The sequence below is a fragment of the Agelaius phoeniceus genome, chromosome 8, assembly GCF_051311805.1.
Source record: "Agelaius phoeniceus isolate bAgePho1 chromosome 8, bAgePho1.hap1, whole genome shotgun sequence".
Lineage (NCBI taxonomy): Eukaryota > Metazoa > Chordata > Aves > Passeriformes > Icteridae > Agelaius > Agelaius phoeniceus.
In genome coordinates this window covers 33,307,447-33,334,269 of record NC_135272.1, presented here as the reverse complement: position 1 = coordinate 33,334,269, position 26,823 = coordinate 33,307,447, and the positions used below count along the sequence as shown (strand labels likewise).

Sequence of the window (26,823 nt, the reverse complement as noted above, 5' to 3'; positions counted from 1 at the left end):
CGAGTGTTTGACCCTGTCCCGGTCCCCATTCCCAGCCCTGTCCGGGGGTCTGACCCTGTCCCGGTCCCCATCCCCAGCCCTGTCCAGGGGTCTGACCCTGTCCGGTCCCCGTTCCCAGCCCTTCCCGGGGGTCTGACCCTGTCCGGTCCCCGTTCCCAGCCCTGTCCCGTCCCCATCCCCGGCCCTTCCCGGGGTTTGAGCCGGGTCCCGGTCCCCATTCCCAGCCCTGCCCGGGGTCTGAGCCGGGTCCCCCTCAGTCCCCCTCAGTCCCCCTCAGTCCCCAGGCGGTGCCACCCCCGCAGAGGGGGGGGGGACTCGGTGGCCGCGGCGATGAGGGGGAGCACGGGGCTGGCCGCGCGCAGCCAATCGGCGCCCTCAGCGCCTGGTCCGATCTCCGCGGAGCTCTCCGATTGGCCGCCTCCCTCCCCTCGCCTCACGCCTCGGCCAATGGGGTCGGAGGGGCGTGGCGCGGGCGGCGAGCGCGCGAGCGGCGGGCGCGGCATGGCGGGGTCCCATAAGGGCGCGCGGCCGTGATGGAGCGGGAGCGGGCGGTGGGCGTCATGTCGGCGCTGTGGTCGGTGGGCGCGGGGCTGCTGCTCCTGCTGCTCTGGGTGCGGCACCGCGGGCTGGAGGCCGTGCTGGTGCACCACCGCTGGGTCTTCGTCTGCTTCTTCCTCCTGCCGCTCTCCATCCTCTTCGACATCTACTACCAGCTGCGCGCATGGGCCGTGTGGCGCCTCCACAGCGCCCCGCGGCAGCACGCCCAGCGCGTCCGGCACATCCAGGAGCAGGTGAGGCTTGGCCGGACCTCGGGACCCCGGGGGTACCGCGGCTTTGCGAGGGAACAGCGTGTCCTTGTCCCGCTCTCGGTCCTTCCCCCCACCCCGCCATTCCGCACCCAGGGCAAAGTCCAGCCGGAGCGGGGAAATGCAAGGGGATAAACACCGGCGGGGCTTTCAGCCTCCTGCAGGCTTCTTATCCTGCTGGAACTCCTGTGGAACTCCCACCCTGCGGCTGCTGGTGTGCTGTGAGCCGGGCTGGGCACGCAGCAGGCTCAGGGACACACGTGTGTGCAACATGGGAACACATCAGTGTCTGAACCGCAGGCTCAGGAGCGTGTTCTGCTTCCCCTCACACCCTGCTGCTCGGCACCGCCAGCTCCAGGAGCTGCTTCGTGGCCAGATTAAACTTTTCCTCCACCCAGAAATGCAGATGTGTGTAGTGATTCTGTGCTCTCTGGTGTTTGTGGTAATTCTGTCACGTCCGCTTCTGTTTCCTGCCTTGTCTCTCACATCACGGATGCAGATGGATGTTCGTGTGCATGGAATTATTCTCGGAGGGGTTGGGGTTGTTGGCTGGGGTTTTTTTACCAGCTGTAGTAGCAACTCAGCTTTGAAGAAAATGCAGTTGTTTGTTCTCTGGGTGTTAACCACTGTGGCTTTGCAGAATTCATATGGCTTATACATTTTCCTTCCCAACTTTTTGTAGAATCCTAGGAGGCTTTGGGTTGGAAGGGACCTTAAAAATCGTCTCGTTCCAACCCCACCTGCCTTGGACAGGGACATCTTCCACTAGACCAGGTTGCTTAAGGTTGACTCCACTAGACCTGGTCCTTTGGAGGCTCAGACCACTTTTTGTGTGTTTTGGATTAGAACTAAGATTATAACAGCAATAATACCTCCCTTAGAGAGGATTTTTTAAACTGTGTTAGTGTCTTGTTATCCTTCTGAATCCTTCCCCCAAAAGAAAACCCCAGAGCTACAAGATACTAGAAGTGTGTCCTCTACATAACTCTACCACTCTGGTCATACTTTATTTAGGAGTTGAGAGGTCTGCAGAGAGGCTTCCAAAGCATCCCTGCAGTGACAGTTGTTGCCCTTGCAGGTGCGGGAATGGAAGAAGGAAGGCAGCAGGAGGTACATGTGCACGGGCCGGCCCGGCTGGCTGACGGTGTCGCTCCGTGTGGGCAAGTACAAGAAGACTCACAAGAACATCATGATCAATTTAATGGATGTTCTGGAAGTAGACAGTGAAAGACAGGTAACAAATCCCACCACAAAGCGTTTACTCTAATGGATTTTATACTTTTCTTCACAATACTCGGAGCTGAAGGGATTAGATTCCACAAAGAGCGAAATTTTGTGGCAGACCTGTCACATTTCAAGGGTTTGCAACGAGGGCTTGGATCGTTCCATCTGAAAAACCCAGCATATGGAATTGCTTGGCTTTTATGTGCTGAAGTCTAAAAGACCAGATTGATTTATGGGTTTTGGGCACTGAGCAACAAGATGTTGAGGCAGAGGAGGAATCACTAAACAGTTCCCACTATTTTTAGCAGCTCTCTTAGGAAAGTGAGTCTCTGAGTTCTGATAACAGATGGAGGTATATCCAGTTAGCCATATTTTGGCATCATTAATGCTGAACTCTTTAATTTGTATTTGTTGAGAACTTGGGGGTGGGTTTTGTTTTATTTTGGTTTTTTTGCTTTTTAGGTTGTTCGTGTGGAGCCTTTGGTGTCCATGGGCCAGCTGACTGCATACCTGAATCCCATGGGCTGGACTATTCCTGTGGTACCAGAGCTTGATGATCTCACAGTAGGTAAGGATTGCTGATGACAAGAGACTCACTGATTTTGCTGCACTTCCATTAGGGTTTTTTAATTGCATTGTTTTAAAGGTTCTAGAAATAGTCTGTTGAGCCTTATGTTCTTTGTGGTATTTATGTTATAAGCACTTTTTTTTTTTAATAGTCTTAAAAGAGCTTTTAAAGTAGAGGTTTGCTCTCATAAATCACCCACATTTTGGAGTGTGTTTCATTTGATTTATTGTGTGCTCTCTTGATAAGGTGGCCTGATCATGGGAACTGGCATTGAGTCTTCATCCCATATCTATGGACTTTTTCAGCACACCTGTGTGGCCTATGAACTTGTTCTTGCTGATGGAAGCCTTGTGAGATGTTCACCAGTAAGACAAAATGTTACTTTGCTATCATTTACAATGTCATTGACAGTTATTGGTGTGGATATATGATTTAGTATGACATACATACTTTTTGCAGACTGAAAACTCAGACCTATTTTATGCAGTGCCTTGGTCTTGTGGTACTCTGGGTTTCCTGGTTGCAGCAGAAATAAAAATGGTTCCTGCCAAGAAATATGTCAAAATACATTATGAGCCAGTAAGAGGACTGCAGAAGATTTGTGAGAAGTTCACTGAAGAGTCTAAGAAAAAGGAGAATAGTTTTGTGGAAGGACTTATGTATTCCTTGGATGAAGCAGTCATCATGACAGGAGTCTTGACTGATGAAGCTGAGCAAAGCAAGGTAACTAAAGGGAAGTTACTGACAATTAAAAAAAAACTCCCAAAGTCTAACTGAAGCTGTACTATTCTTAACATAGGATTAAAATTTGGATCAGTCCATCAGAATATTTTAATTCCTACTATGACAGAGTCTGTTTTCTAAATCTCTTTTATTGGTGAGAACTGACCCACTGATTTCATTGTTCTGAGGAGGAGGAAGAGGAGAAGGATAGACTCATAGACTGAACAATGCTGCTTTGAACTGCAATTATTCAGAGTAACTCTCTTCCTAGCAAGCTTATAATGCTGTTAATATCAATAAAAACACATCAGGGGCTTGCACAGGAGGGTCATGCTAAGTGTTCATGCAACCCTCCACCTGAATGTTTCCTCTCTGCCATGTGAGATTTTGGATTAATGATGGGGTTAGAGATTGGCATTTTAGGAATTCAGTTCTGTCACATTCTTGGGTTCTTAAATAGCTTGTCAATGGAAGCCTTACTTTAACCTTAATGGCAAGGAAGCTAAGAAGGAGCCTTGCAAGTGGAGTGAACGCTCCCTAGATGCCTTGTGACAGTCTTATCCAGAGGATATAACACACATTCCTCCCAGGAAAGGAATTTGGGGACATACTCTGTTGACTAGCAAGGTGTAACTGTTACCTAATGAATCCTTGTTTTCTTGTAGATAAACAGAATTGGCAACTACTACAAGCCATGGTTTTTTAAGCATGTGGAGAAGTATTTGAAAGCTGACAGGACTGGAGTGGAGTACATTCCTTCCAGACATTATTACCACAGACATACTCGCAGTATCTTCTGGGAGCTCCAAGTAAGACCAGTTCCAAAATTCAAATGTATCTGCAGGAAAGTACCCTGCCCCTTCATAGTGTAGGTACAATCTACCTTCTTCCCCTTGGCAGCAACTTCTGTTTTTAATGACAGAAAAAAATGGCAAAGTTTATGGCAAAATTACAAGTCCTGCATCTGAGTGCAGCAAATCCAAAGACAATTCTTGACATATAAGGTGTTGTATCAGAAACTCCTAATTTTTGGTTTAGTGCTTTTCTGAATTTAGGTCTTAAGTATGTATTTCGGCACTAAATCACTACTGAGTGATTTCCAAATTCAGATGGTGGAAGAAAACATGAATGTGAAATTCTGCCTGAAAAACTGCCCCACCTAAAGTAATGATGTGTAATCAGGTCATTACTTAGAATTTCATAAATGTGTTTATTGTTGTGTGTAGTTACACAAAACTTGATTTGACATTCTGAAATATTCCTGTTACTACATTTTGAATCTCTGGAGTGAGGTACCAGATCCTTTCAGCTCCTGCAGAAGGTAAACAGCAGTGGGCTGTGCGGGTGGTAATTAAAATTTTACAGCTTTAAAATGCTATTGAGAAATTTGGCTATTCTTGCAAAACTTCTGTAAAGTTAGCTCCTTTTGCACTCCTCCCTTGGCTGTTGCAAGATAATAGCCTGTTGCTCTCTTTATTTTCTGAAATTATTTGGGGCTGGGTATGTTGTGAGTCATACAACTGCAAATCAGTGGTAACCAGAGGAGGCTTGGGGCAAGGCTCTGTAGCCAAGTGCAGCCCAGGCCCCTCTAATTTGCTAATTTGTGTTTTAGTACTTCAGCAAAGTATCACCAATTAAATTTATTGAAAATCTGGCTTAATATTGCCCTGAGGGCTCTGAAGTGTTCTTTTGGTCCACTTACACATTCTTCAGTCAGACTCTTTTTTTCTTTCCTCTTTGAAGGATATCATTCCTTTTGGCAATAACCCCGTGTTCCGTTACCTGTTTGGCTGGATGGTTCCCCCAAAAATCTCTCTGCTGAAGCTCACCCAAGGAGAAGCCATTAGGAAGCTGTATGAGCAGCACCACGTTGTGCAGGACATGCTGGTGCCAATAAAGAGCCTTGAAAAATCAATCCAGACCTTCCATGTTGACCTTAATGTAAGAACACATCTCCTTAGAACTCAGCAAATCTTGGGTTGTTTGTGATAAGGACTGTGACTGCTGATGTTAAGACATAATATCATGCTTGTGCAAAAGGTCATTATTGTGTCCTGGGGAGTGCTGTGCTTTGTGAGCCCATGATGCAAGGCTGCAGCAGAAATAAACACAGCTTTCTGAAAAAGAGAAACATTAAAGAAAAGATTCAAGCTTTGGTAGAAGCTGACACTTCTCAAAGATTTTATCACTTACTAAAATTTGAACTTCACCTAAAATGATTGCTGGTCTCACCAAGCACCAACTGTGGAGCTTAATTTCCCTTTCTTGCTTTTATTTATTAATTTATTTTAGCTAGTGTAGAATTTCAGTTGTGTTCATTTCAGTTTTGGACTGACCTGGAAAAGAAAACACTTCTTTTTTTTTTTTTTTTTTTTTTTTGCTCAGAATGTTTATTCAGTTGTTGCTTTGAGATCAGGGGTGGTTTATTTGTGGGTGGTTTTAGATTTTTTTTCCCTTTTAATTTCAAATGTTTAGGGGAGGAGATGTAATTCTAGGAGGACATTTATTTTCAATCTGTTTGTGTTATGCTCATTACAAAGTACAGTTAAAAACAACACCAGGACACCTGAGAAGGAAAAGCTGAAAGCAAAAGTTTCAGTCTAAGATTGGGAGAAAGTTCTCTTAACTCTTTATTTTGCCACATTTGTGAAAGATCTTAAAGGATGATTGTGTTAAAAAATAAGTGATAAAGTGTTTTGCTGCCCCTGCAGGTGTACCCTATTTGGTTGTGTCCTTTCATATTGCCCAACAATCCTGGTATGGTCCATCCCAAAGGAAATGAAGCTGAACTCTACGTGGATATAGGAGCTTATGGAGAGCCCAAAAGCAAACAGTTTGAAGCCAGGGCTTCAATGAGGCAGATGGAAAAGTTTGTAAGAAGTGTGCACGGGTAAGGACCCCGCTCCTCAGAACAGTGATAATGTCACATATAATTCACACCCACGTGGTTTAATCACAGTTATTTATCCCACAGAACTTTAATATTAAATACTGCATTAATTTAACAACCACAATAATTGAAAACTAATTTAAATTTCTAATTTTGGTGAGTGTCAAATATGATTTCACTTTATTATTTGATTGCAAAACCAACCAAACCAAAGGACACACTGGCTGAAGTTCTCGCTGTGTAGTTGGAAGCTGGGTGACTTCAGATCACCTTTCAGCTCCAGACTGCTCTGGGAGCAGAGTCTGCTGCTACGAAATACATCCTTGGAATATTCATTCCAAGGAATGATTCATTCAGGAATCTCCAAAGTTTGGACAGCTTCCCTGGCTGCCCTTGGGACTGTTCTCCCTGCAGTCCTTGCAGCATCACGGAGCAGCTCTGCCCCGTCCTTGCACCGGGATGTCCTTGCCCAGGGGGGCCAGCCTTGGCTGTCCCTGCAGTCAGTCCCTGTGTGCTGGTGGCTCTTCCCTCCCTCAAAACTTGTGCTCCAGAGCTTCCTTTTCCCTGCCTGGGTTCTGGTTGCACAGGACCACAGTGGGCGTGAGGCATGTGCCCACCATCTGTCACGGACTCGAGCCAGCCGAATTTGCTGGAGCGGTGTCAGTGGAGAAGCAGCCACAGGCTGGTTTCTCAGGAACAAAAAGCGACTAACATGGTATTTTTACACCATCAGTCTAATTTATCCCCATTTCTATTTTGACCTACTTCTCAGTCTAACAGTGATCATGTCCCATGTGGCTAAGCAATAATGGCAAGGCTGCTTCGAGATGATTTGGGGACTGCAAATGACTTCAAGCTGCAAGAAGTGATTTGCCAAAGAACAAAGCAACCCAAACTGAATTTTAAGCTTTTTTTTTCATTAACTTGAAATTAAGATTTTAATTTAAAGCTCTTTACTGACAAAGTTGTGTCTGTTTTCTACCTGTCACTGGGAAATGAACAATGAATAATTGCTTAATCTTCCAGTTTCATAATCACACAAAACAATAGAGCTTCTATGTTAGGTTGTGTTTTGCTGTTGTACTCTGGTGGAAGCTGCAGCTTAGAGAGCACACTGTGGGAGTGAGGAAGAGTCCACAGCTGAAGAAGGATTTAATTTCTAAATGAACTTTTGTTACACCATGCTTTGTTTACACTATGAATTTATCTTCTTGGCCTGTTTCATTTTGCCTTCTTAGTTCTGTTCTTAATGTCCAGAGAAATGAAAAAGTCAAAGGATGTATTGTTAGATCTGTCTTGAATGGATATTGTAATGCAGGCAAATATGAGATTCTATGACTGTACCTACATGGATCCCAAGAAAATAGGCAGAAAAAAAATACTAAATCCACAAATTGGCTGAGTGTACCAACATAATCCATGTGAGCTGTCTTATTTGCTTGTTTTTAAAAAGCATTGTTGATGGTTTTGTTTGTTAAGTTTTTGCTATTCCTAACTGAATTTTTTTTTTAATGTTCTATATCAAATCTTGTGGCTCAATTAACACTGAATCTCTGTCTCTTCTCTTTCCCTTCTCTCCAGTTTCCAGATGCTGTATGCAGATTGTTACATGACCCGTGAGGAGTTCTGGGATATGTTTGATGGCTCGTTGTACCACAGGCTGAGGGAGGAGATGAATTGCAAGGATGCCTTTCCAGAAGTGTATGACAAAATCTGCAAAGCTGCAAGGCACTGAGCCTGGCTGAGCTCACCAAGCAATCAGGGAAAGAGGAATTTACCTATAGCTAGTCAGTATATCCTTTAAAAAAAAAAAAAAGCTTTATTGCTCTCCAAATAAGCTCATTCTTATTGATGTTTAAAGGTATGAATTCCTGCTTTACACATTTATGTTTAGTATTTCTTCGTATGTTTTAAAACCAGTTTTCCAAACTCAGAGTGATTGTTTTTAAGAAATCTGAAGTGCTAGCCTTTGTATCTAATGTAGTGACATAGGTGAGTTCACCTATTTCCAGGCAGAAGCAAAATAGTGGGAATGGATGAAGACACTGGAGTTACACCAGCTATATTTAACATGACTTATGAAAAACGGGAGGGAGGGCTCAGAAATAGGTGCCAAAGCTGAACACATTGTCTAATTAATCATGTTGTTAAAAACATTTGCCTCCAGTCAGTGTCCTGGAGCAGCTCTGCAGTGGCTCATCCCCACTCCATCCTCCTCCAGCTGCTTGATGGTGGTGCTGGGCTGCTCTCCTTGTCCTGCAGGGCAGCTGAGCTCCCCAGGCCTGGCTTCTGCTGGAAAACTGAGCACTGAGGTGTGAAGAAGATGCTTTTTACTTGTGCCTATCAGATTTGTACTGATTTTGATTATGAAGTATGAATGGATGTAGGTTTTTTTAGGTGTTTTGTAGTTGGCCAACAGTGCATTGGTTTTTTTGCCCCAAAGTATCAATGTTCTGGCTTTGTAGACCACTGAAAAAAAAAATTGCTGCTATTTCATATAGCCAAATTTTAATTTCTTTGTGGGTCAGTTTGTTTGGGTTTCTTTTGGGTTTGTGTTTTTTGGGGTTGTTTGGTTGTGGCTTAATTTTAGTGCCTTATAAGTACTCAGTTGGAGGAAGATATGGCTCATCTCAGATTGTTCTGTCCTGGCCTGTGGGAGAAGGAAGTCAAGGCTGCATTTTTAGGAGGTTTGTTAAAGCAAGTGGCTGTGGATAAGAACTCTTGATGTGAACCTTGATACACACAGGCTTTGGTTCTGACTTGAGTGACATTTTTGCTTTTCATTTTAGCTGGGTTAGGTTGATAGGCTTTGTAAAAGGACTGTTTCAGTCACCTGGAGAGGGAATAACAGCAAATACTGTTAGTTCCCTCTTCTGCTGCTCGCAGGTGAAAATGGCACAGTCGTGGACTTGATACACTTGAGTGTAGAAGTGTGGAGATGTTTTTACCCTGTAGCCAGAATCAGGGTTCCAATCCAAGCCTGTGTCTTGTCCAAGCAGTACTGAAAATTGTTACTTGAAACCCTACTGAGCCTGATGGAAAATAAAGTGATTTTCTTGAGGGTTGTGTAGGGGGTAACACGGAGAACTTCTCAAACAGTTACCAGTGGGAGGTGTAATTTTATTATGCGTGCTAAACCAATGATTTTATTTATTGATAGATGGATGTTTAAGGTCCAGATGAAACCAATGAAAAAGCAGTAGCAGGAATAAGCTTGGGCTGTAACTCAGTGATGCAAGTAAGGTGCCCCCTCAAATCCTGCACAGGGGCAGCATTCCATGGGGAGACACAGCCAGTGCAGAGTATCCTCAGTGCTGCCCAGGCCCTGGAGCTGTGTCAGTGATCCAGGAGTGCCTGCCACGCCTCCTGGCTGCACCAGGGGTACACAGGAAGGCAAGTGTTGATTCTCAGGGTGTGACCTGCCTTCCTGCCCCCACGAGGGAATTGTCCCTGGGGTGAAGCTACGATTAGCCCAGTGCTTGTATAGCCTGCACAGAGCAAGAATGGTTTGGTTAGCTTTGAAAGGGCAATGTTACAACAGCTAGAGGATATGCAAATACTTCTACTTAGGCTGTGTTCCACTTATGTACTGATGATCTTTAGGTATGCACTGTGTTTGTTTTTTCACTCCTTAATTTATTGGCAAACTTTGTATGCTGTGATGGGGTACTGCATTGTATCAGTCACACACATGCACACAAACCATTGCTGTTGCTCTTGGTTTTTGGTTGTATGGGCTGTTGAAAATAAAGCTCTGGCCGGCGTACTGTTCCAAGGGGTGTCTTTTAATGAGTGCTTGCTTGCTTTTCAGCAGCTGTTTATCATTTCTTTCTGCTTCTTGTGTTGTTCCACATGGCCAGTGATTACTGAGAAAGTCTGGCTGAGACACCCAGGGCATTGTGAGGGAGGTGCTGTTTGTAGGAATGTCTTTGAAGTCTGTGAACCTTCACTTATCTTTTCCCCAAGACACACCTGCAATAAAAGAAATACCTCATAGCTGAGCCTTTAACCCTTCACTTATGCCCCACTAGCTCCAGACAGCTTCATGATCCAATTGTTCATGTTCATGTCCAATTGTCAATTTTTTACACACACCACTTCCTTCTTTCTCCGTGACATTTTGTCTGAGGAGGACAAACTCCCATTTTGCATTTAGGTGCTACCCATTGACAATGGGTAATTACTTCATTCTTCTCATTTCATGCTAATAAATCTAATCCCTGCCTTGAATGAGCAGCCAACAGTGAGAGTCAAGACTCGGTGCACTCTGCAGCCTGAGGAGTTTCACACCCACCTCTTCTGTCTCCTTGATAAACGTCTTCATGCAGCTCTGTGGGCTCAGTGGGAGGTGCTCTGCCCCTCCCTGCTCACAGCTGGTACACCTTCTCCCCGGGTGCACATTGCTCTTTTCCCAGGGAGGAAGCCAGGCTGCCAAGTGCCTCAGCCCTGCTGAAGCTGCAGTTCAGGTGCCAAAGCCCTTCCGTGCTGGCCTGGGCTCAGGCTGCATTGCACAACCCTCCTTTGTTGCCCCAGCAGTGTCTCTGTACCCTCCCTCACCCACATCACTGCTCAGGCATTTCCCTTCAGAGCCCTCCTCCTTTGGAACAATAGCCAGGATTTCCTTAACTCGCTGCAGTTTTACCTGTGTTCCATTATCTTCCCCCCACCAAATGATAATTACAGATTAATTAGCAAACTTAATCAGCCATACTAACGTGTAATTACACCTAGATTTAATTATTCCAGTCTGGTCTAAACACTTGTACAAGACCTGATAAACTGAACTTTAGGAGAACAACATGTTCCCAGTACATTTTTATGGCCAGCTTTTGTTGCTGCTGACATTTTCTGCTCATCTCACTTTCTCCACTGCCTCCAGGTTTTCATTCCCTGCTCATCTTTGCTATGGTAACATTTTTTCAGACCCACTTTTCTGTGGAGTTGTGGTGGACCTGGGGCTACTCAGGTGTGGCAACACCACGCAGAACAGGTATGTGCAACTCCTCTGGGTGGTAGCAGAGTTTGGAAGGACGTGTTTAACCCTGTGTGAGCTGTGTGTGCCATCACACCTTCCTTGGGAGGATGTGCGGGATCTGCATCCTCTTCTCATGTAAGTAATTTCTCTAAAGTCCCAGCTGAAAATAGTTAATTACTGCTCAATTGCAGTGTCATTGCCCCCCTCCTTTAAGTCTCTGTGTTCAGCCAGGCAGAGAGAGGATGGGGAATCCTCTCTCATGCTTCCTGTCATCCCTATCTATCCTAGGGAAATTCCAGCAGTTTGTCTCTCTTGGCCTTTGCTCGTGGGCCTCCCCAGTTCCCATCCTGTGAACTGCAGGCTCCTGGCTGCTCCTGAGGTTCTCCCAGTCTGAGAGAGCCCCTGAGGAGCAGGCTGAGTGTGCCAGCACTAGAGCCACTCACCTCAGCAAGTGATCCAACAACAGTGGCACATCTTAACCAAAGGGAGCCCACATTGCAGGAGAGGGAGGAGGACACAGTGCCCAGGAGAGCCTCCCAGTCTCCTCCAGGAGCAGCTCTGGCCACAGCAGGCCATGAAGAGCTGATTATCCCTGCAGGCTTGAGCGCAGTCCCCTCCTGCCAGCTGCAGAGAAGGGCAGCAGTGTCACAACCTCCCCACTCAAGTGTAATCTGAACGTTCCCCACCAATTACCAAGATGTCTTGACCTCTTTCAAGCTGCCTGTTCCTCACTCAGCTGGATAAAGGAGAGAAGCCATGTGGATTCCTGCTGATCATCCCTAGCCAAGGTGGACTATTTCAGACTAAAGCCTTCCCTGTCTGCTTTGAGCCCTTTAGGCTTTGTTCTGGTTCTCCATGGGGAAGCTGCCAAGATGAATGCAGCTCCAGGAATGGGTACTGAGGGAAGGGCTCCTACCTGCACTGGCTCTGCAATGTGCTGCTGATGCTGCTAGAGGAAAAACTGGCTTTTAAGCAGCAGAGTATGACTTTTTTGAGGATAGAAGGAGCTCCTGGCACCTAAAAGGACTCGAACCCAGCTGCCCTCATCCATGAAGTGCATCCGCTTGCTTGCAGGTGAAACAGAGCAAAACTAATGGGAAGGGTTGTCCAAGCATCCCTTGAAAAGGGCAAAGGCCTGAGGATGCAGGCAGAGGCAGTGTGGGCACTGCTGAGCTCCTGCCAGGCTCACCTGCCTGTGGGCAGCGTGTGCTCCCTGCTGTCTCACCATGATATTTTGTGGAAAATCCCTTCGCCAGGATTTGTTCTCCTGGCAAGATGAGAAGCCTCAGCTTCTCCATGTTTTGCTCCTCTGGAATGTGATTTGAAGAATTCTTTACCCAGCATGTGAATTGTTTTTAATTAATGGCCAATCACAGCCAGCTGTGTCGGACTCTGAGTCTGTCACGGGTTTTTATTTTTCATTCTTGTCTAGCCTTCTGATGTCTCTTTTCTCTTTCTTTAGTATAGTTTTAGTATATAATTTTCTTATAATGTCATAATATAATAAATCAGCCTTCTGAGAACTTGGAATCAATTCTCATCTCTCACCTCATCCTGGGACCCACAATACCACAACACTGCTGGGTGCTCAGCACATGCTGTGCTTCCACCCCAGGCTGCTCCCAGCTGGAGCTGGGTGTCCTGGACCATCCTGTGCAAGGAGCTGCTTCCCAGCGGGCACAGACAGTCTGGGAGGTGAGAAGAGCAACCCCAGTAAGTCCAGCTGCCCCCACACATCCAGCTCTCCCCTGGCTGCCCATGTCCCCAGGACTGCCTGCAGGCACATGCTGACAGCTCTGGTCCCCAAGGGGATGGTGGCAGCCCTTGCCATGGCAACCATCACCGTGGCACCCAGCATCTCCATTCCCCAGGGAATGTCCCCTCCCCTGTGCAGGCAGGGCTGGAAAACAGCAGGGAAAAAACAAAAGTGTTGTCTGCTCAGGGGGAGCTGTGGAAAGCACCCAAGGGTTACCCCACAGGGAGCCCCTGCACCTGGGGTAGCTGCCAGGCTGCAGGGGCTATGCAGTAATTTTATATTCCCCAAGGGGCAAATCAAAGGCAGGACCTGTAACCACCACTCCACTGGGCATAAAAACATTGTCCAGCAGTTATAGTAACATCACTGGAGGGGATCAAATCTGTGAGCCAAGGGTGTGAGCCAGCACTGTGGGGGCACAGACCCTACAAGCTGTGTAAAGCCTGTCCAAGGGCAGATGGGATGTGCCACCCCCCTGTGCCCACCCCGAGCCCAAACTGCAAATCCTCTGCAGGATGGAGAGAGGTTTGACCACAAAATGACTTGGCCTCTCACCTGCCCTGACTTCTCTTCCCTAGCTCTGCCCTGGTGCTTCCTGGGGATGCTGCTGGAAAGGGAAGAACCATTTTCCACCGGCCCAGTGGCTACTCTCACACTGACCCCTTGATCTCTTTGGTGCTGTGCCAGGCACTGATTCAAGACAGCTGCTAGTGCCTTGTTGGTCTCTCATTTATCTTCTCCCCATCCTCAGCATTTTCCCTCCCGGAAATCCCTCGGGGCAAGGAGTGAGGCCCCAGACAGGAGCTGAGCCCCTCCTGTGCAGGGCACGCCCCTCCCAGGCCACTCTTTTGGCCCCAGTGCCATAAATCAGCCCCAGCAAAGCAGCAGGGGAGCAGTTTGGTGAAAGGCTGCAGGGACAGCAGTACCTTTATTAGGTTCCCCCAGCACAGCTGGAAAAAATAAGGAGCCCAGACAGGCTTTCAGGCACATAACCCCTGGGCTGAGCCCCGCACTCAGTCCTGTCTGCTGATTTAATAAGAGATCAGCTTTCCCCACAGACTACATCTCCTGTGCAGCCTTAAACCCTCCTGGTTAAAACACTGCCCTGGAGAATCAATCCAAGATGGTTTTGTCCCTTTGATCAGCACAGCAGGTAATAAGTCACCGATGGAAATGTGTTTCACTTCTCTGGCTCCAGCAATAGAAATGGAGACAACCCCTCTGTCCTGGTGAAAATCTCACAGTGCCTGGGGAGATGGACAAAGGGGTTTGCAGTGTGGCTCTGGAGATCCCCATGGACACACAGCAGCACCTGGGTGTCCGAGGTGTGAGCACATTCCCTTCCCACAGGATCCATCCTGATCTCCAGCCTCACAGACAGCCACAGCGTTTGCAGTGCCTAATTGTGGTGACAAACATGGAGGGAGAAGTGATTGCCTGACAGAACCAGGGCAGGCTGGTCTGGGAGCTGCCAGGGAACCTGGGCCAGATCCCAGCACGGAGCTGCTGAGGGACTGCCACAGCTCCCTCTGGGCACACAGGGTGTTGAGTCACCTGGCAGAACTGGCTCAACTCTTTAATGACTTTAATGCTTCTAGATAACCTGGAGCATCAAAGATGTGCCCTTTAGTTCCTTGCTTTTGCTCATTTCAAGCCCTCTGTAAACATGGGGATTTCACATTATAAAAGCATTGTGAAGATTTCTTCAAATCCCATTTTTAAAATAAGGATTCATTCTTATTTCCCTCTATTTAAAAAGGATTATTTAACTCTTCTTTCAAGTGCTGTCTCCTACTCCAGTGGAGTACTTTACTTTCAGGGACCCCTTTTGTCCTGTCTCTATTTGCTCTTTTTTTACTGTTACACGAGGGTGGGCATTGTGCAAGAACTGTTCCTGCTGGACAGAACTCCTGGGCCAAGCCGTGGAGTTTGACCTGGCTGATGCCATTCCCAAAGTGCAGCTCCTCAGGGACAAATAGGAAACATTTGGCATCGAGTGCTTTGAGCAGGTCATTGCCCTGGTGTGAAAAATGCGTATTTTATGCGTATATTTTGCGTAATTTGGCTTTTCACAAATATTAAAATGACTATTATATGTGTTCTGTTAGAAAGTTATGCTGCATTATTTTTTTTAAGTAGTGTGTTAAATATAGTTTAGGTTATAACAATGTTAAAATATGCTATGTAAGATACTTTTTCTTAAAGAAAGGACTTGCAGTGAGATAGCAGCCACAGGACATCTAAATCTTTCAGAGAAAGAGAATTTATTGCTCTCTTATCAGAAGAAACAAACTTCTTCCTGCCTCACTCAGGCCTGAAGACACCATCAGGGTTAAGAGGAAGAAGCTGACACTGCCCAGACAGAATCCTGTATTTGAATGGAATTTATGCATCATGTATGAGGTGTATGAATATGCAACAGGCTGTTGTTTTTAAGGGTTAATCCTCTGTTAACGTGAGTCTTTTTTTGGCTTATTTGGCCCAGAAAAAGGTACCTGGACTGTCCATAACTCTTTGTTTCTATTGTCTCATATTGTCCTAATCCAAACTGTCTAAATTATTATTACGCTAATTGTATTGCTATTTTTATAACCATTTAATTACCATTAAACTTTTAAAAACAAGTGATTGGCGTTTTTCACACCCCACGACCAGCGGGGGCGGATGGAGCTGGCAAAGCGCTCTGTGAGGGGATGAGCACCTCTTCTACCAAGGGCAGGACAGACAAATGGCCACTGTCCCTCAGAGCCGATGGGACGGCAGCGAGTTCCATAGCAGCAACCTCTCCCAAGAACCGGCACCTCCTCGGCTTTCCAAGCCTCGGAAAGGCGCCCTAATTATGAAGGGACGCCCAAATCCTGACGGCGCCGGTCCTGTGTGGGCCCTGTCCTCCTCCCGCCCGGCAGGGGGCGCCCGCCGCGCCCGCCGGAACCATAGAGAGCGGCGCGCGCCGCCCAGCTCTCCCCGCGCGCGTGTGTCCGCCCACGTGACAGGGAGGGGCTCCCCATTGGCCGCGCCGGCGGGGCCGGGCGCGCGCCCCCCGCGGCTGTAAGTGCGCGCGCGGGCGTGCGTGTGCACGTGTGCGAGTGAGTGTGCACGTGTGTGAGTTGTGTGTACAGGTGTGTGCGCTCAGGTGTGTGTGCGTGTGCAAGTTTGTGAGTTCTCAGGTGTGCGAGTGTGCACGTGTGCGAGTGTGCACGTGTGTCAGTGCTCAGGTGTTCCTCCGCGGCATCCCCACCTGTCCGTGCCCATACCCGTACACCCCGGAAGGTGTTCGCTCCCGCGTGTGCAGCCAGGTGTGTGTGTGCGGGTGTGCCCGGGCCGTGTCTGCGTACCTGTGTGTCCCGGAAAGCGCGCAGGGCTGTGTGAGCGCTGTGCAGCGCTCGGCTGTGACGGGGCACCTGTCTGTGCACACCTGGGTGTGCGTGCCCAGGTGTGCCCGTGCAGCATTCCCGTGTCCGTGTAGTGACCTGTGCATCCCGGAGAGCGCTCAGGTGTGTGTGGGTCCGTGCGAGCTCTGGTGTCTCTGTGCCGGTGGTTGCAGCCCCTGACCCCGCTGTGTCCCGTCTCCCTCCGCAGCCCTCTCGGTGCCACTATGGAGGCCTTGCTGAGGAGCTGCCGAGTCCCGGCGCTGGGTGCCCGTCACGGCGGGGCCAGGGCCCAGCACAGCGGCGGCACCGCGGGCAGGGCCCGGCGCCTGCTGCTCTCGCAGCTCTTCCAGCCGCTGGCGCTGCCCACGGGCGGCCAGGCGGGCTCCGAGGGCCGGCCCGGGGAGCCCAGCTGCCGCAGCCAGCGGCTGATGCTGCAGGCAGGGCTCATCCACCCCACCAGCCCCGGCTGCTACTGTTACCTGCCGCCCACCGTGCGCGCCATGGAGAAGCTGATCAAGCTGATGGACCAGGAGATGCAGGCCGTGGGCGGGCAGAAGCTGAACCTGCCCAGCCTGTGCTCAGCGGAGCTGTGGCGCGCCAGCGGCCGCTGGGACCAGATGGGCCCGGAGCTGTTCCGGCTGCTGGATCGGCACAAGCACGGCTACTGCCTGGGCCCCACGCACGAGGAGCTGGTGACGGCGCTGGTGGCCTCGCAGAGCGGCCTGTCCTACAAGCAGCTCCCGCTGCGCCTCTACCAGGTCACCAGGAAGTTCCGTGACGAGCCCAAGCCCCGCTTTGGCCTGCTGCGCAGCCGGGAGTTCTACATGAAGGACATGTACACCTTCGACAGCTCCGAGCAGGCGGCCCGGCGCACCTACGAGCAGGTGTGCGCCGCCTACTGCAGCCTCTTCTCCCGCCTGGGGCTGCCCTTCGTCAAGGTGCGGGCGGCCACGGGCAGCATCGGCGGCAGCACGTCCCACGAGTTCCAGCTGCCGGCTGACATCGGCGAGGACAGGCTGCTGCTGTGCCCTCAGGGACACTTCGCGGCCAACGTGGAGACGCTAAACGGGGAGCAAACCTCATGCCCTGAGTGCGGGGAGAAGCTCAGCGAGACCAAAGGCATCGAGGTGGGGCACACGTTTTACCTGGGCACCAAGTACTCCTCGGTCGCCAACGCTGTGTTCTCCTCGGCCGAGAACAAGCCACAGCTGGCAGAAATGGGCTGCTACGGCCTGGGCGTCACCCGTATCCTGGCGGCCTCCATCGAGGTGCTCTCCACCGAGGACAGCATCCGCTGGCCCAGCCTCATCGCGCCCTACCAGCTCTGCTTCATCCCCCCCAAGAGGGGCAGCAGGGAGGAGGAGGAGGGAGCGGCGCTGCTGGAGCAGGTGTACGATGAGCTGGCCCAGGCGCTGCCCCAGCTCGCCGGTGACGCGGTGCTGGACGACCGGAGCCAGCTGACCATCGGCAAGAGGCTGAAGGATGCCCAGAGGCTGGGCTACCCCTACGTGGTGGTGGCTGGGAAGAGGGTCTGCGAGGACCCCCCGGTCTTTGAGGTTTGGGATCAGAATGCCGGCGAGGTTTTGTTCCTTACCAAAGAAGGAGTCATAGAGCTGCTGAGTAAAGTGCAAGTCCCTTAAATGGCTCCTCTCTGAATCCGTCATGTCTGCTGCAGTGAGTTCATCTGAGCAGCCCTGGCAATGGCTCTGGGTGAGCAGAGGCAAGTCCAGCTCATGTCAAAGCCAGCCATGGTGTCCTGCAGGTGTGCCAGGTGCTGAGGTTGAGCTGGAATCAGCACACATCTCACCACAGGGCTGGGGATGTTCCTCCCTCTGGGTACAGGTCCCTGGAAGTTGCTTTTTCCAGCACTTGTAGCCTCGTGTGGCTGTGGGAGCTCTGGCAGGGGCATCCCTTCACTGCCTGGCAGGGACAGACTGGACATGGCCTCTGTCAGGAGCACAGGACAGCCAAAACTGCACAGGGGGACAGGAGGGCTCCCCTCACTGCCATGTTCTCAGCATGAAGGATTGTAAGAGAGACAAAGGAAGGTGACTTTCCTCTGTTTGCATCTCTTTGGGAACACCTAGGGCCCATGAAGGTGGAAGATTGCCGTGGCAGGGCTCCTGCAAGGAACTGCTTGGTGCCATCCCATCAGCACTGATGGGACAGGGAGCTGCTTGGAGGGGTCACCTCACCCTGTGCCACAGCTCCTCGATCTGAGATCTAGAGATCATGAGCAATACTGTAATAAAATCACTGAATCAAAATGCCTTTAAGATCATTGAGTCCAGCCATTAACCTGAGCTGCCAAGGCCACCACTAACCCGTGTCCCCAGGTGCCATACCCACCGCCCCTTAAATCTCTCCAGGGATGGTGACTCCATCGCTTCTCTGAGCTGTTCCAATGCTTCACAACCTGTCTGATAAAGAGCTTTTTCCTAATATCCCTGCTGGGCGGGCGGGGGGGGTGGGTCGAAAGCAGTGGGGCTGGGGCTGATACCGGTGCCGATACTGGTGCCGTTGGGATGCTGGGGCTGATGCCGGTGGGATGCCGGGGCTGCTTGGAAGGAGCGGGGCTGGGATTGAGGCGGAGGAGGGTGGGATGCCAATGCCGGTGGGATGCCGGGGCGGGTCTGATGCCGGTGCCGGTACCGGTACCGGTCGGATACCGGGGCGGGTGTAACGCCGGTGCCGGTGGGATGCCGGTGCCGATGGGAAGGAGCGGGGCCGGGCCTGACGCGGCGGGGGCGGTGGCAGGCGGGGCCGGGCGGCAGCGGGAGGAGCAGCGGCAGCATGGCGGAGGCCGAGCAGGACGGCGTGTCCGGAGCCCCGGCGGCGCCGCCGCGGTACCGGGGAGCGCTGCACCCCGACACGTGGGAGCAGGTGAGGCGGCGGGGCCGGGCGAGGGGCCGGACTCGGGGCGCTGTATGCCTGTCCGTGTGTCCGTCCGCAGGAGCTGGAGGCCATCCCCATGTTCATGAAGCGCTGCCCGGCCGAGATCGACGCGGCGCGGCAGCCCGAGCTCGCCTGCCTGCAGTCGCTGCTGTTCGACGAGGAGCGGAGCCCCGCAGGTGCGCCCTGCCCTGCCGTGCGCGGGTGAGGTGCTAACCCTGCCCCAGCCTGACCCCCTGCATCCCCGCAGAGCTGGCCAGCATGTACAAGAACGAAGGGAATGCGTACTTCAAGGAGAAGGACTACGGGAGAGCTCTGGCCGCGTACTCGGAGGGGCTGCGGAGGCGCTGCGGGGACGCGGAGCTGGACGCGGTGCTGCTCACCAACCGGGCGGCCGCACAGTTCCACCTGGGTAAGGGCTCCCACCGCCTGGGAACGCGGCTCCGCGCTCCAGAGCTGCTTCTCCTCCCCTTTTGGGGTTTTCTTTTTGTTTGTTTTGGTTGTGTGATAGGTTATCCGTGAGAAGGAGGCGCCTCGAAGCCTGAAGAGCTGGCTCGCTTCAGCACATGGCTGCGTGCAGGGTTTGTTCTCTGCTCCTTGCAGCTGTTACCTGCTGCTCGAGCCTTGGCTCCAGGACAGGGCAAAAACAGTGGGTTTTTTAGTCTGTTCAAAAATAGACTAGTTTGGGTTGGAATTGATGGATGACCTTTAAAGGCCATCTGGTCCAACCCCTCTGCAAAGAGCTGTGACGTCTTCAACTAAAGTTTGTTCAGAGCCCTGCCCAGCCTGGCCTTGAATGTTTGCAGGGATGGGGCTCCTACCACCTCTCTGGACAACTTCTGCCAGTGCCTCACCACTCTCATGGTCAAAAATTTCTTCCTTATATCTAATGTAAGTCTACCCTCATTTAGTTTAAAACCATTACTTGATGATCTTGGAGGTGTTTGCCAACCTTAATAATTCTGTGATTCTCTTACAGCTACCACCATCCTACCAACGGGGAGGGTGTTCTGGCCCTTTTAGTGCTGCTGTGTGTTGCAGCAGGGAGGTGACCTGCTCACACCACCTTATTTACCTCTCACCTGTGTGACTGATCTCTGTCCTTTCACTTCTTGTTCTTAATTTGCTCTTTTTTTACCCTCCTCTCACCTCGCTGTGATTGTAGGAACAGTGAATTACAGGGTCTCTGCACAAACCATTTTGTCACCTTGGTGTCTGGTTAGATTTTAAATACAAGTGAAGGTTTTAAATAGATTTTAAATACAAGTGAGCACTTTTACTTGCTTTACAGGGAACTACCGTTCTGCTCTCAATGATGCCATCCAAGCCAAAAAGCTGAAGCCCACCCATCTCAAAGCCATCATAAGAGGTGAGAGTTAAAGCTGGTGCTGCTGCATGGAGCACCAAGAGTCCTTTCCAAATGCTTGGCTGATGTTAACTTTACTGATTGTGCTGCTATTGTTACCAGCCCTGAAACAGGCTGTTGTTATTTGTTGCCTTGTTTCCTTGCGTGTTTAATAATTGTGTTTATAAAGCTGAAATTACTGTGAGTGGGCATCATACTTTGTTTCTGGACAGAGTTCATTTCAGAAAGGGAAAGCAGTTACTGGAAGAGATCTCTTCACTTGTTGTTGCTGTTTCTCCCCAAAACAGAGCTCTGCCTTTTGCTTTGCATTTTCAATCAAAATATCCTTTTGTTCTTCATCTCCTATATCTATCAGAGGTACTGTGGAGTACAGGATAACTTTTCCTGTTTTCCACAATGCTGTTCTTTTTTCCCACTCCATAAAAGTCCCCCTCTTATTTTTCCTAACAAAACAAATACTGAAATGTTAATTGCAATGATAAATTTTTTTTGTAACAGACACTTTTAGCATAATTCTGCTGATTTCTGTGACTAAGTGATGTAAGAACTGATTAAATACTTTAAATTTTCTTCTCAACTGACCTGCTGGAAGTTTCTGGTTGAACATGACCACACAAGACAGAAATGTTTAGTACAGAAGTGCCAGACCTAGTGCTGTCTATATAATCACCACTTTTGCAGTTGTACTCTGACTCCAACACTGGAAACTTAAAACATTCATCCTTCCAGGAGCTCTCTGTCACATGGAGCTAAAGAATTTCGTGGAAGCAATAGCATGGTGTGAGGAGGGCTTGCAAATAGACTCAAAAGAGAAAAAGCTCGTGGAAATGAGACATAAAGCTGACAAATTAAAGGTAAGGATGAAGGCAGGCTGGCATCTGCAGTGCTTGTCTCTTTGGGGTCCCTGGGGGGGTTTCTGTGTAGTGTGGCTCCCCAAGCAGGATGGAGTGGTGCTTCCATGGGCTCTGTGTTGGGATGTGCCAGGGATAGGAGCTGGAGGGAACCTTCCTGGGGACCCAAACTGATTTCTCCAGCAGGAGAAAATGTCAGGGAAGAGCAGTGGTGGGCTCTGACCTGCTCTGTGTGACCTCAGTTCATCCTTTCCTTGCCTCTAGCGAATTCAGGACAGGGATGCCAGGAAAGCAAAGGTGATGGAGAGCAAGGATCAGCGTCAGAAGGAAATTTTACTTGCAGCAATAAAGGTGAGTCGCTGAGAGGGGCTGGTTATCTGTGGTTTGGGGTTTTTTTTTTAAGAGCTCTCTCTTTTTTCTCTAAAAATTGGATCTCATACATTGGCTTTTGAGGGATAGAGCAAAAAAAATTTGAGTTAAAACCATGATTCTCCAGGCCTGCATGGCTCTATCCCCACCTCCCAGCTGTCTGTATTTCAGGTACCAACTAATGCAAAATACAGACCCAGTGTTAGGAGATGGGCTGAGCTTTGTGAGTGCTCTGGCTGCAGCATCACATCAGCCCAGTGAACCTGGCTTTCTCTGCTGCCCACAGGCATTAATTCTGTGGAAGAATAGAAGATAACTGTTCAATAAGGTACAGGAGGGACTCAGTCCTGGATCCTCTCCTTCCTCAGTGAATGTTTAAACTACATTAAAATATTTCAGGCTCTTACATACAGTCAGATCTCTTCTGGTGTTGCTTTTCTGCTTTTCCAAGGAAAAGAGTGAGCTTTCTTCAGTTCTCTGAAAGAGTAGATGTTCTCAGGAGCTGGTGTGTGTAGTTGCACCCTGTAGTGATGCCTGGCAGACCCCAGAGAAAAGGATTTTAAATGCATCCCTTTCCACATGTGTTCTCGGGCTCTTCTCTCCACGTGTGGGTTCCTCTGGATTCCCAGCTCTCCTCATTTGGTCATGGATATCTGGCTGAGGTTCTGGGTTCTACTGGGAAGTCCAGTCACCTGAGTCTGATACTGTGGGAAAGCTTTGGATGGCATGTTTAAGAGCTGACTCATTAACCAGGATAGCATCATTTGACCTTTTGCTGACTGCTAATTTTTTCTTATTCTCCCCACCACAACTGTTGGATTTTTAGTTGGTTTTTGGTCTTTCCCCTCCATCCCCTCCAGGAAAGAAATATCAAGCTGGTTCTTGAGCCTTCAGATGAAGAAGAGGAAGTGTCAGATGGCCTGGCTGAGATATCCTTGGATGGGTTCCACTCTGGCAGTGCCATGGGGGCCAAGGTGCACTTGGATGCTGATGGCAGCCTGATCTGGCCTGTCCTCTTCCTGTACCCTGAGCACGAGCAGACAGATTTCACTGTGGCTTTCCATGAGAGCTCCAGGTAAGTGCTCTGCCAGCAGCATTCTTGCACTGAGGAGGTGTTTGAGCAGATGAGAACAGGCAGCAAGTGAAACACTGCCATGCTGGAGCAGCCCCAGATGTCTAATCACACAGCTGGCCCTGCTTTTCAGCAGGGGGCTGCACTCCATGGCCTCCTGAGGTCCTCTCCAACCTGAATTATTCTGTGATTTATCTAAATTTGTGCTGCAGACAAACACATTTAGCCAGGGTGACTGAAGGGGCTTGGAGTGCAATTACTCAGGCCAATAATTAATTAGAGGCCAGGGATACCTGTGACCATCCACACGTGTGGATTTTAGAGATTCATTAAGGTGCTGTTTCAAAGCCCTCCAAATAGATCTCAGAAAAAAAAAAAAAAGTTAAAAATTATTAAAAGCTTCCAAAGGGGACATTTCATAACCAGCAGTGACCCCAAAGTTCTCCTCAGGGCCTCCAGCAGATCTGGCTGAAGTGCTGCAGACCTTTCAGACTCAGACTGGCAAGCTCAGAATTCCACTCTCCTTGATATTAACTTCAATTTCTGATCTTGTAGTGTTGAACAGACTTGGAATTTGTAACTTTTTGTTTGTTGGAAGACGTATCCCTCAGATCTTTTAATAAGTTTAGGTTTTAAAATTCCAGTGCAAACAGGCTGGTAAAGTTGTGGTACTTTTATGGTAGTGTTCACTGTGCTTTTTTGTGACTAAAGGAAGTGGAAATGGATTTTTAGGACAAACTGGCCTCCCAACACTCCTCAAGTACCAAAATAAAGAAGCCTTGGACACACAGACATTTTCTCATCACTCTGATCTGGTGAAGCACGGGACTGTGTCAAAGGAAAATCCACTTTAGACAAAATGCAGGGTGTTTATTTGACATCTTTTTCAGTGTAAAAATGGGAAGTTAAAAGTAATTAGTTGTTGCACTGCTCAAATTTGAAGCCAATAACCTGAATTACAGGGCCTTGGATTTATTGGGAAAGTGATGAGTTTGAAGGGAAGGAACTATTGGTGATCTAAACTTACTTTCAAATCTGTTTAATTTGCTAATGTATTTTTGTTGTCATTCAAATGCAAGTGTACAAGTTACTGAAGCTGAGCACTTTGGCTAAGCTGACCAAGTGTATTTTGGCTTTTAGGTTTATTGATCATTTAATGGTGATGTTTGCTGAGTTACCTCCTTGGGATTTAGAAAAAAAGTACCTTCCCAACAATCTTGAGGTGAGAAGTTTGACTTTCCTTCAATTTCAGGGTTGTTGTGGTGTGGGTTTTTTTTTTTATTTCTGGAGTGAGAAGGTGCACAGCTCTGAGGGTATGAAAGTGTTGGCATCTGGTTACCTTACACAGATGGGAATCAAGAGAGCTTAAACCCCTCACTTATAAACTCAAACATTGTCCACATGTGCTGACAGAATTCACTGATGAAAATGGAAGTTGTTTTCCAGTTACATTGTATTTGACAGAAGGTATTTATAGATATTGCTTAGATTCCATCTTTGCAACAATAATTAAGATTTAAATCATCAGGCTGATAGGTGGCCTGGTTTTTTAATTGCATTGTGGAGTTGGTCAATACAAATAAGAAAGTATTATTTTAAAAATAATTTCTTATCAGAGCTAAGTGGAGTTACTTGAGCACATAATCAGATCTAGATTATCTCTATTAACACTTTAGCAAAGGAGGGTTGTGAGTCGGTGCAGCAGGTTTTGAGAATTTTTCTGAAGTTGTACATAGAAGGATAGGAATGTTTATTTTTCATTTTCCACTCCAGTGTCATCTGTGCCAGGCAGCAGCAGCACAACTCTGTGTACAGTGAGCAGACAGGTCCAGAAGGACAGTGGCTGTGTACTTTTCCAGGTTAAATCCTGTGTGTATTTACAGTCAAAGGCACCATTGCTGGATTTTAATCTCTTAAATCAACTCTCTTTTGTTCAAATACCTCTAAACCCACTCAGTTTATCTCATAACATTGCTGCATTTCACCTGTTGAAATGCAGCCCTTAGATTTGGACTGATTACCTGTAAAGCATGGGAACAGCCTGTGTATTTTGCCTTCCTGCTGCCACTGCCAGGAGAGCCTGAGCTGGTTTATACAGGGAAAACTTGGAATTCACACAAAGCAATTTCTGCCTTGCTGCATTTTGCATCCAATAGCTGGGTCAAGCTACAGAGGTTTGATAAAGCCCCAGCTGATAATGGTGTGCTGTTACTGGGCTTTCAGCAGCTTAGTGCTTTCCTTCATGTACCTTAGGCATTTAATAACCACCACCCCCACCCCCCCCAATTTTTTTTTCCCAGCTCTATTTTGAAGATGAAGAAAGAGAAGAAATGTATGAGGTGAACCCAGAACACACATTGCTACAAGTGCTGCAGCATGAAAGGTGAGGCTGTACCTGTCCATGTCCAGGGGAAAAAGGGCAAAAAGTATGAGCCTTAAGTCCAGTTTGTTCTTAAATAGTCCTAACTCTTCTCTGACTTAATAGTCCTGCCTCTTGAAGGTATAAAGCTGCATGGATTTTGTGCCTGGCTTTAGCAACTTACACGTGTTTTCCCCCAAAAAAAATGAACAGCTCTTTCCAGGCCTGGATGGAGATAGGAAAGGGAGCTGGGCACAGCTGAGCAGCACAGAAGAGCTATTCCAGATCCCATCTACACAATACTACTTTAAAAAAAAAGAAGCAGCAAAACAGGCAGCAGCCTCTAAAGAGCACGTTGAAGGTTAACAATGCTCTCGCTGTTCATGCTGCTGCGTGAGCAGCCCCCGGCGCAGCACACAGCACTCTTCTGCTCTGAAACTGCCTTTCAGGAGTGGTGCTGTTGGTGAGAGAGAAGAATTTGCTGTTTGTGAAGCCAGAAAGTTCCTGTGCAGCTGAGTTGCAGCATCTCGTAGCTGGCTGGAGCTGCTGCTCAGCGTGGGGGGCTCGGTCTGTCCCAGTGGGAGCGGCATCTCTGTCACCCCATAAAACTCAGCAGTGCCCAAAGGCCCTCAGATTCCAGGCTGTAAGGGCAGCTGCAAAAGAGCCCTCCTTCCAGAGGGAGAATAACAGCTGCCTTAATTAAAAGAAGCTGTTGGGAGAGGAGTTGATTCATAAAACACTTCTCCTCAGATGTGCTTAGCCCTGGCTACAAGCGGCTCTGCTAATCAGCACAAAATCTCATCTCCAGCCTTTGAGGGGTCAGTCTTTATGGAGCTGGGCAAGAGTGACTTGCTTTGCAGGACACTGGGCCAGCTACAAAGAAGCCAAGGACTCCTTTTGATCTTTGCAGGTATTTTGTAAAGGCCGGGACCCCGACAGTTTTGGTGTTTGCCAAGCGTTCTCCTTTCTCTAAGAAATACTTCTCTGGCAAGAAAGTGCATCGACTGTAATGAGCAAGAAAGAAACAAGGAATCCTGTGCAAGAGGCTGCTGTTTGTTAGCCCAGCTCCAGGCTGCAGACTTCTGCTTGAACAAAAATACCTTGCACTCTTCAGGGGAGGAAAATAATCTTGGCACACAGGGAAACTTCCAGGGGAGCAGCACAGGAGAAGGAAGGGCTAACATGAGGGGATTATTTGTTTAAAAGGGAACCCAGCTGGCTTGCAGAAGGTCTCCTCTATGATAGGCTGCATGTGGTTTTGAAATAAACCTGAAGCAGTGCCAAGCACTGGCTGTGGTTGCAGTAAGAGCAGCTGGGAATGTACTTCCTTACCTGAGAACATCACAGATCTGCTCGGGGGTGGGCTGTGGCTGCTGGGGTTCAGCAGCAGTGGCCTGGGGAGGAACCTGCCTGTTGCAGCAGGGTGGATGCAGTCAGGTTCCTGTCTGGGACTCAGCAGCTGCTGCTTTGTCCCTGCTTGGCTGTGCTGCTGGCCAGGCTACAGCAGAGCTCTTTGTTTGGAGCAGTGTTTGACTGACCCTTTTGATACCTTACTGAATGTCCTACAGAACCTGGAATAAACATGGCTATTTTAAGTAGAC

The 26,823-nt window shown here is 48.8% G+C and overlaps 3 protein-coding genes across 3 annotated transcripts; all 3 read left to right on the top strand.

Moving 5' to 3' along the window:
- The first annotated feature begins 468 nt into the window (after positions 1-468).
- DHCR24 (24-dehydrocholesterol reductase) lies at positions 469-9,986 on the top strand. The gene is made up of 9 exons (XM_054638657.2): positions 469-791; positions 1,885-2,040; positions 2,493-2,598; positions 2,845-2,963; positions 3,058-3,321; positions 3,987-4,130; positions 5,065-5,262; positions 6,033-6,211; positions 7,793-9,986. The coding sequence occupies exons 1-9, from the start codon at positions 534-536 to the stop codon at positions 7,944-7,946; spliced, it is 1,578 nt and encodes a 525-aa protein (XP_054494632.2). The 5' UTR covers positions 469-533; the 3' UTR covers positions 7,947-9,986.
- Positions 9,987-15,924: 5,938 nt separating this feature from the next.
- PARS2 (prolyl-tRNA synthetase 2, mitochondrial) lies at positions 15,925-18,580 on the top strand. The gene is made up of 2 exons (XM_077182549.1): positions 15,925-15,990; positions 16,522-18,580. Exon 2 carries the CDS (start codon positions 16,538-16,540, stop codon positions 17,951-17,953), a length of 1,416 nt encoding a protein of 471 aa, XP_077038664.1. The 5' UTR covers positions 15,925-15,990; positions 16,522-16,537; the 3' UTR covers positions 17,954-18,580.
- Positions 18,581-19,040: 460 nt separating this feature from the next.
- Positions 19,041-26,822, top strand: TTC4 (tetratricopeptide repeat domain 4). The gene is made up of 10 exons (XM_054638412.2): positions 19,041-19,196; positions 19,267-19,384; positions 19,456-19,617; positions 20,497-20,574; positions 21,301-21,425; positions 21,687-21,773; positions 22,652-22,866; positions 24,004-24,085; positions 25,164-25,246; positions 26,133-26,822. The coding sequence occupies exons 1-10, from the start codon at positions 19,107-19,109 to the stop codon at positions 26,230-26,232; spliced, it is 1,140 nt and encodes a 379-aa protein (XP_054494387.2). The 5' UTR covers positions 19,041-19,106; the 3' UTR covers positions 26,233-26,822.
- The last annotated feature ends 1 nt before the right edge of the window (position 26,823 follows it).

What these genes read in the sequence shown, in the direction of transcription:
- DHCR24 (XM_054638657.2), top strand. Translation starts at nt 534, where the DNA reads ATGGAGCGGGAGCGGGCGGTGGGCGTCATGTCGGCGCTGTGGTCGGTG. An exon ending in AAGTAGACAGTGAAAGACAG is followed by an intron (nt 2,041 to 2,492) that starts GTAACAAATCCC and finishes TTTGCTTTTTAG; the next exon opens with GTTGTTCGTGTGGAGCCTTT. An exon ending in GCTTGATGATCTCACAGTAG is followed by an intron (nt 2,599 to 2,844) that starts GTAAGGATTGCT and finishes TCTCTTGATAAG; the next exon opens with GTGGCCTGATCATGGGAACT.
- PARS2 (XM_077182549.1), top strand. Translation starts at nt 16,538, where the DNA reads ATGGAGGCCTTGCTGAGGAGCTGCCGAGTCCCGGCGCTGGGTGCCCGT.
- TTC4 (XM_054638412.2), top strand. Translation starts at nt 19,107, where the DNA reads ATGGCGGAGGCCGAGCAGGACGGCGTGTCCGGAGCCCCGGCGGCGCCG. An exon ending in TCTCAAAGCCATCATAAGAG is followed by an intron (nt 20,575 to 21,300) that starts GTGAGAGTTAAA and finishes TCATCCTTCCAG; the next exon opens with GAGCTCTCTGTCACATGGAG. An exon ending in ACCTTCCCAACAATCTTGAG is followed by an intron (nt 24,086 to 25,163) that starts GTGAGAAGTTTG and finishes TTTTTTTCCCAG; the next exon opens with CTCTATTTTGAAGATGAAGA.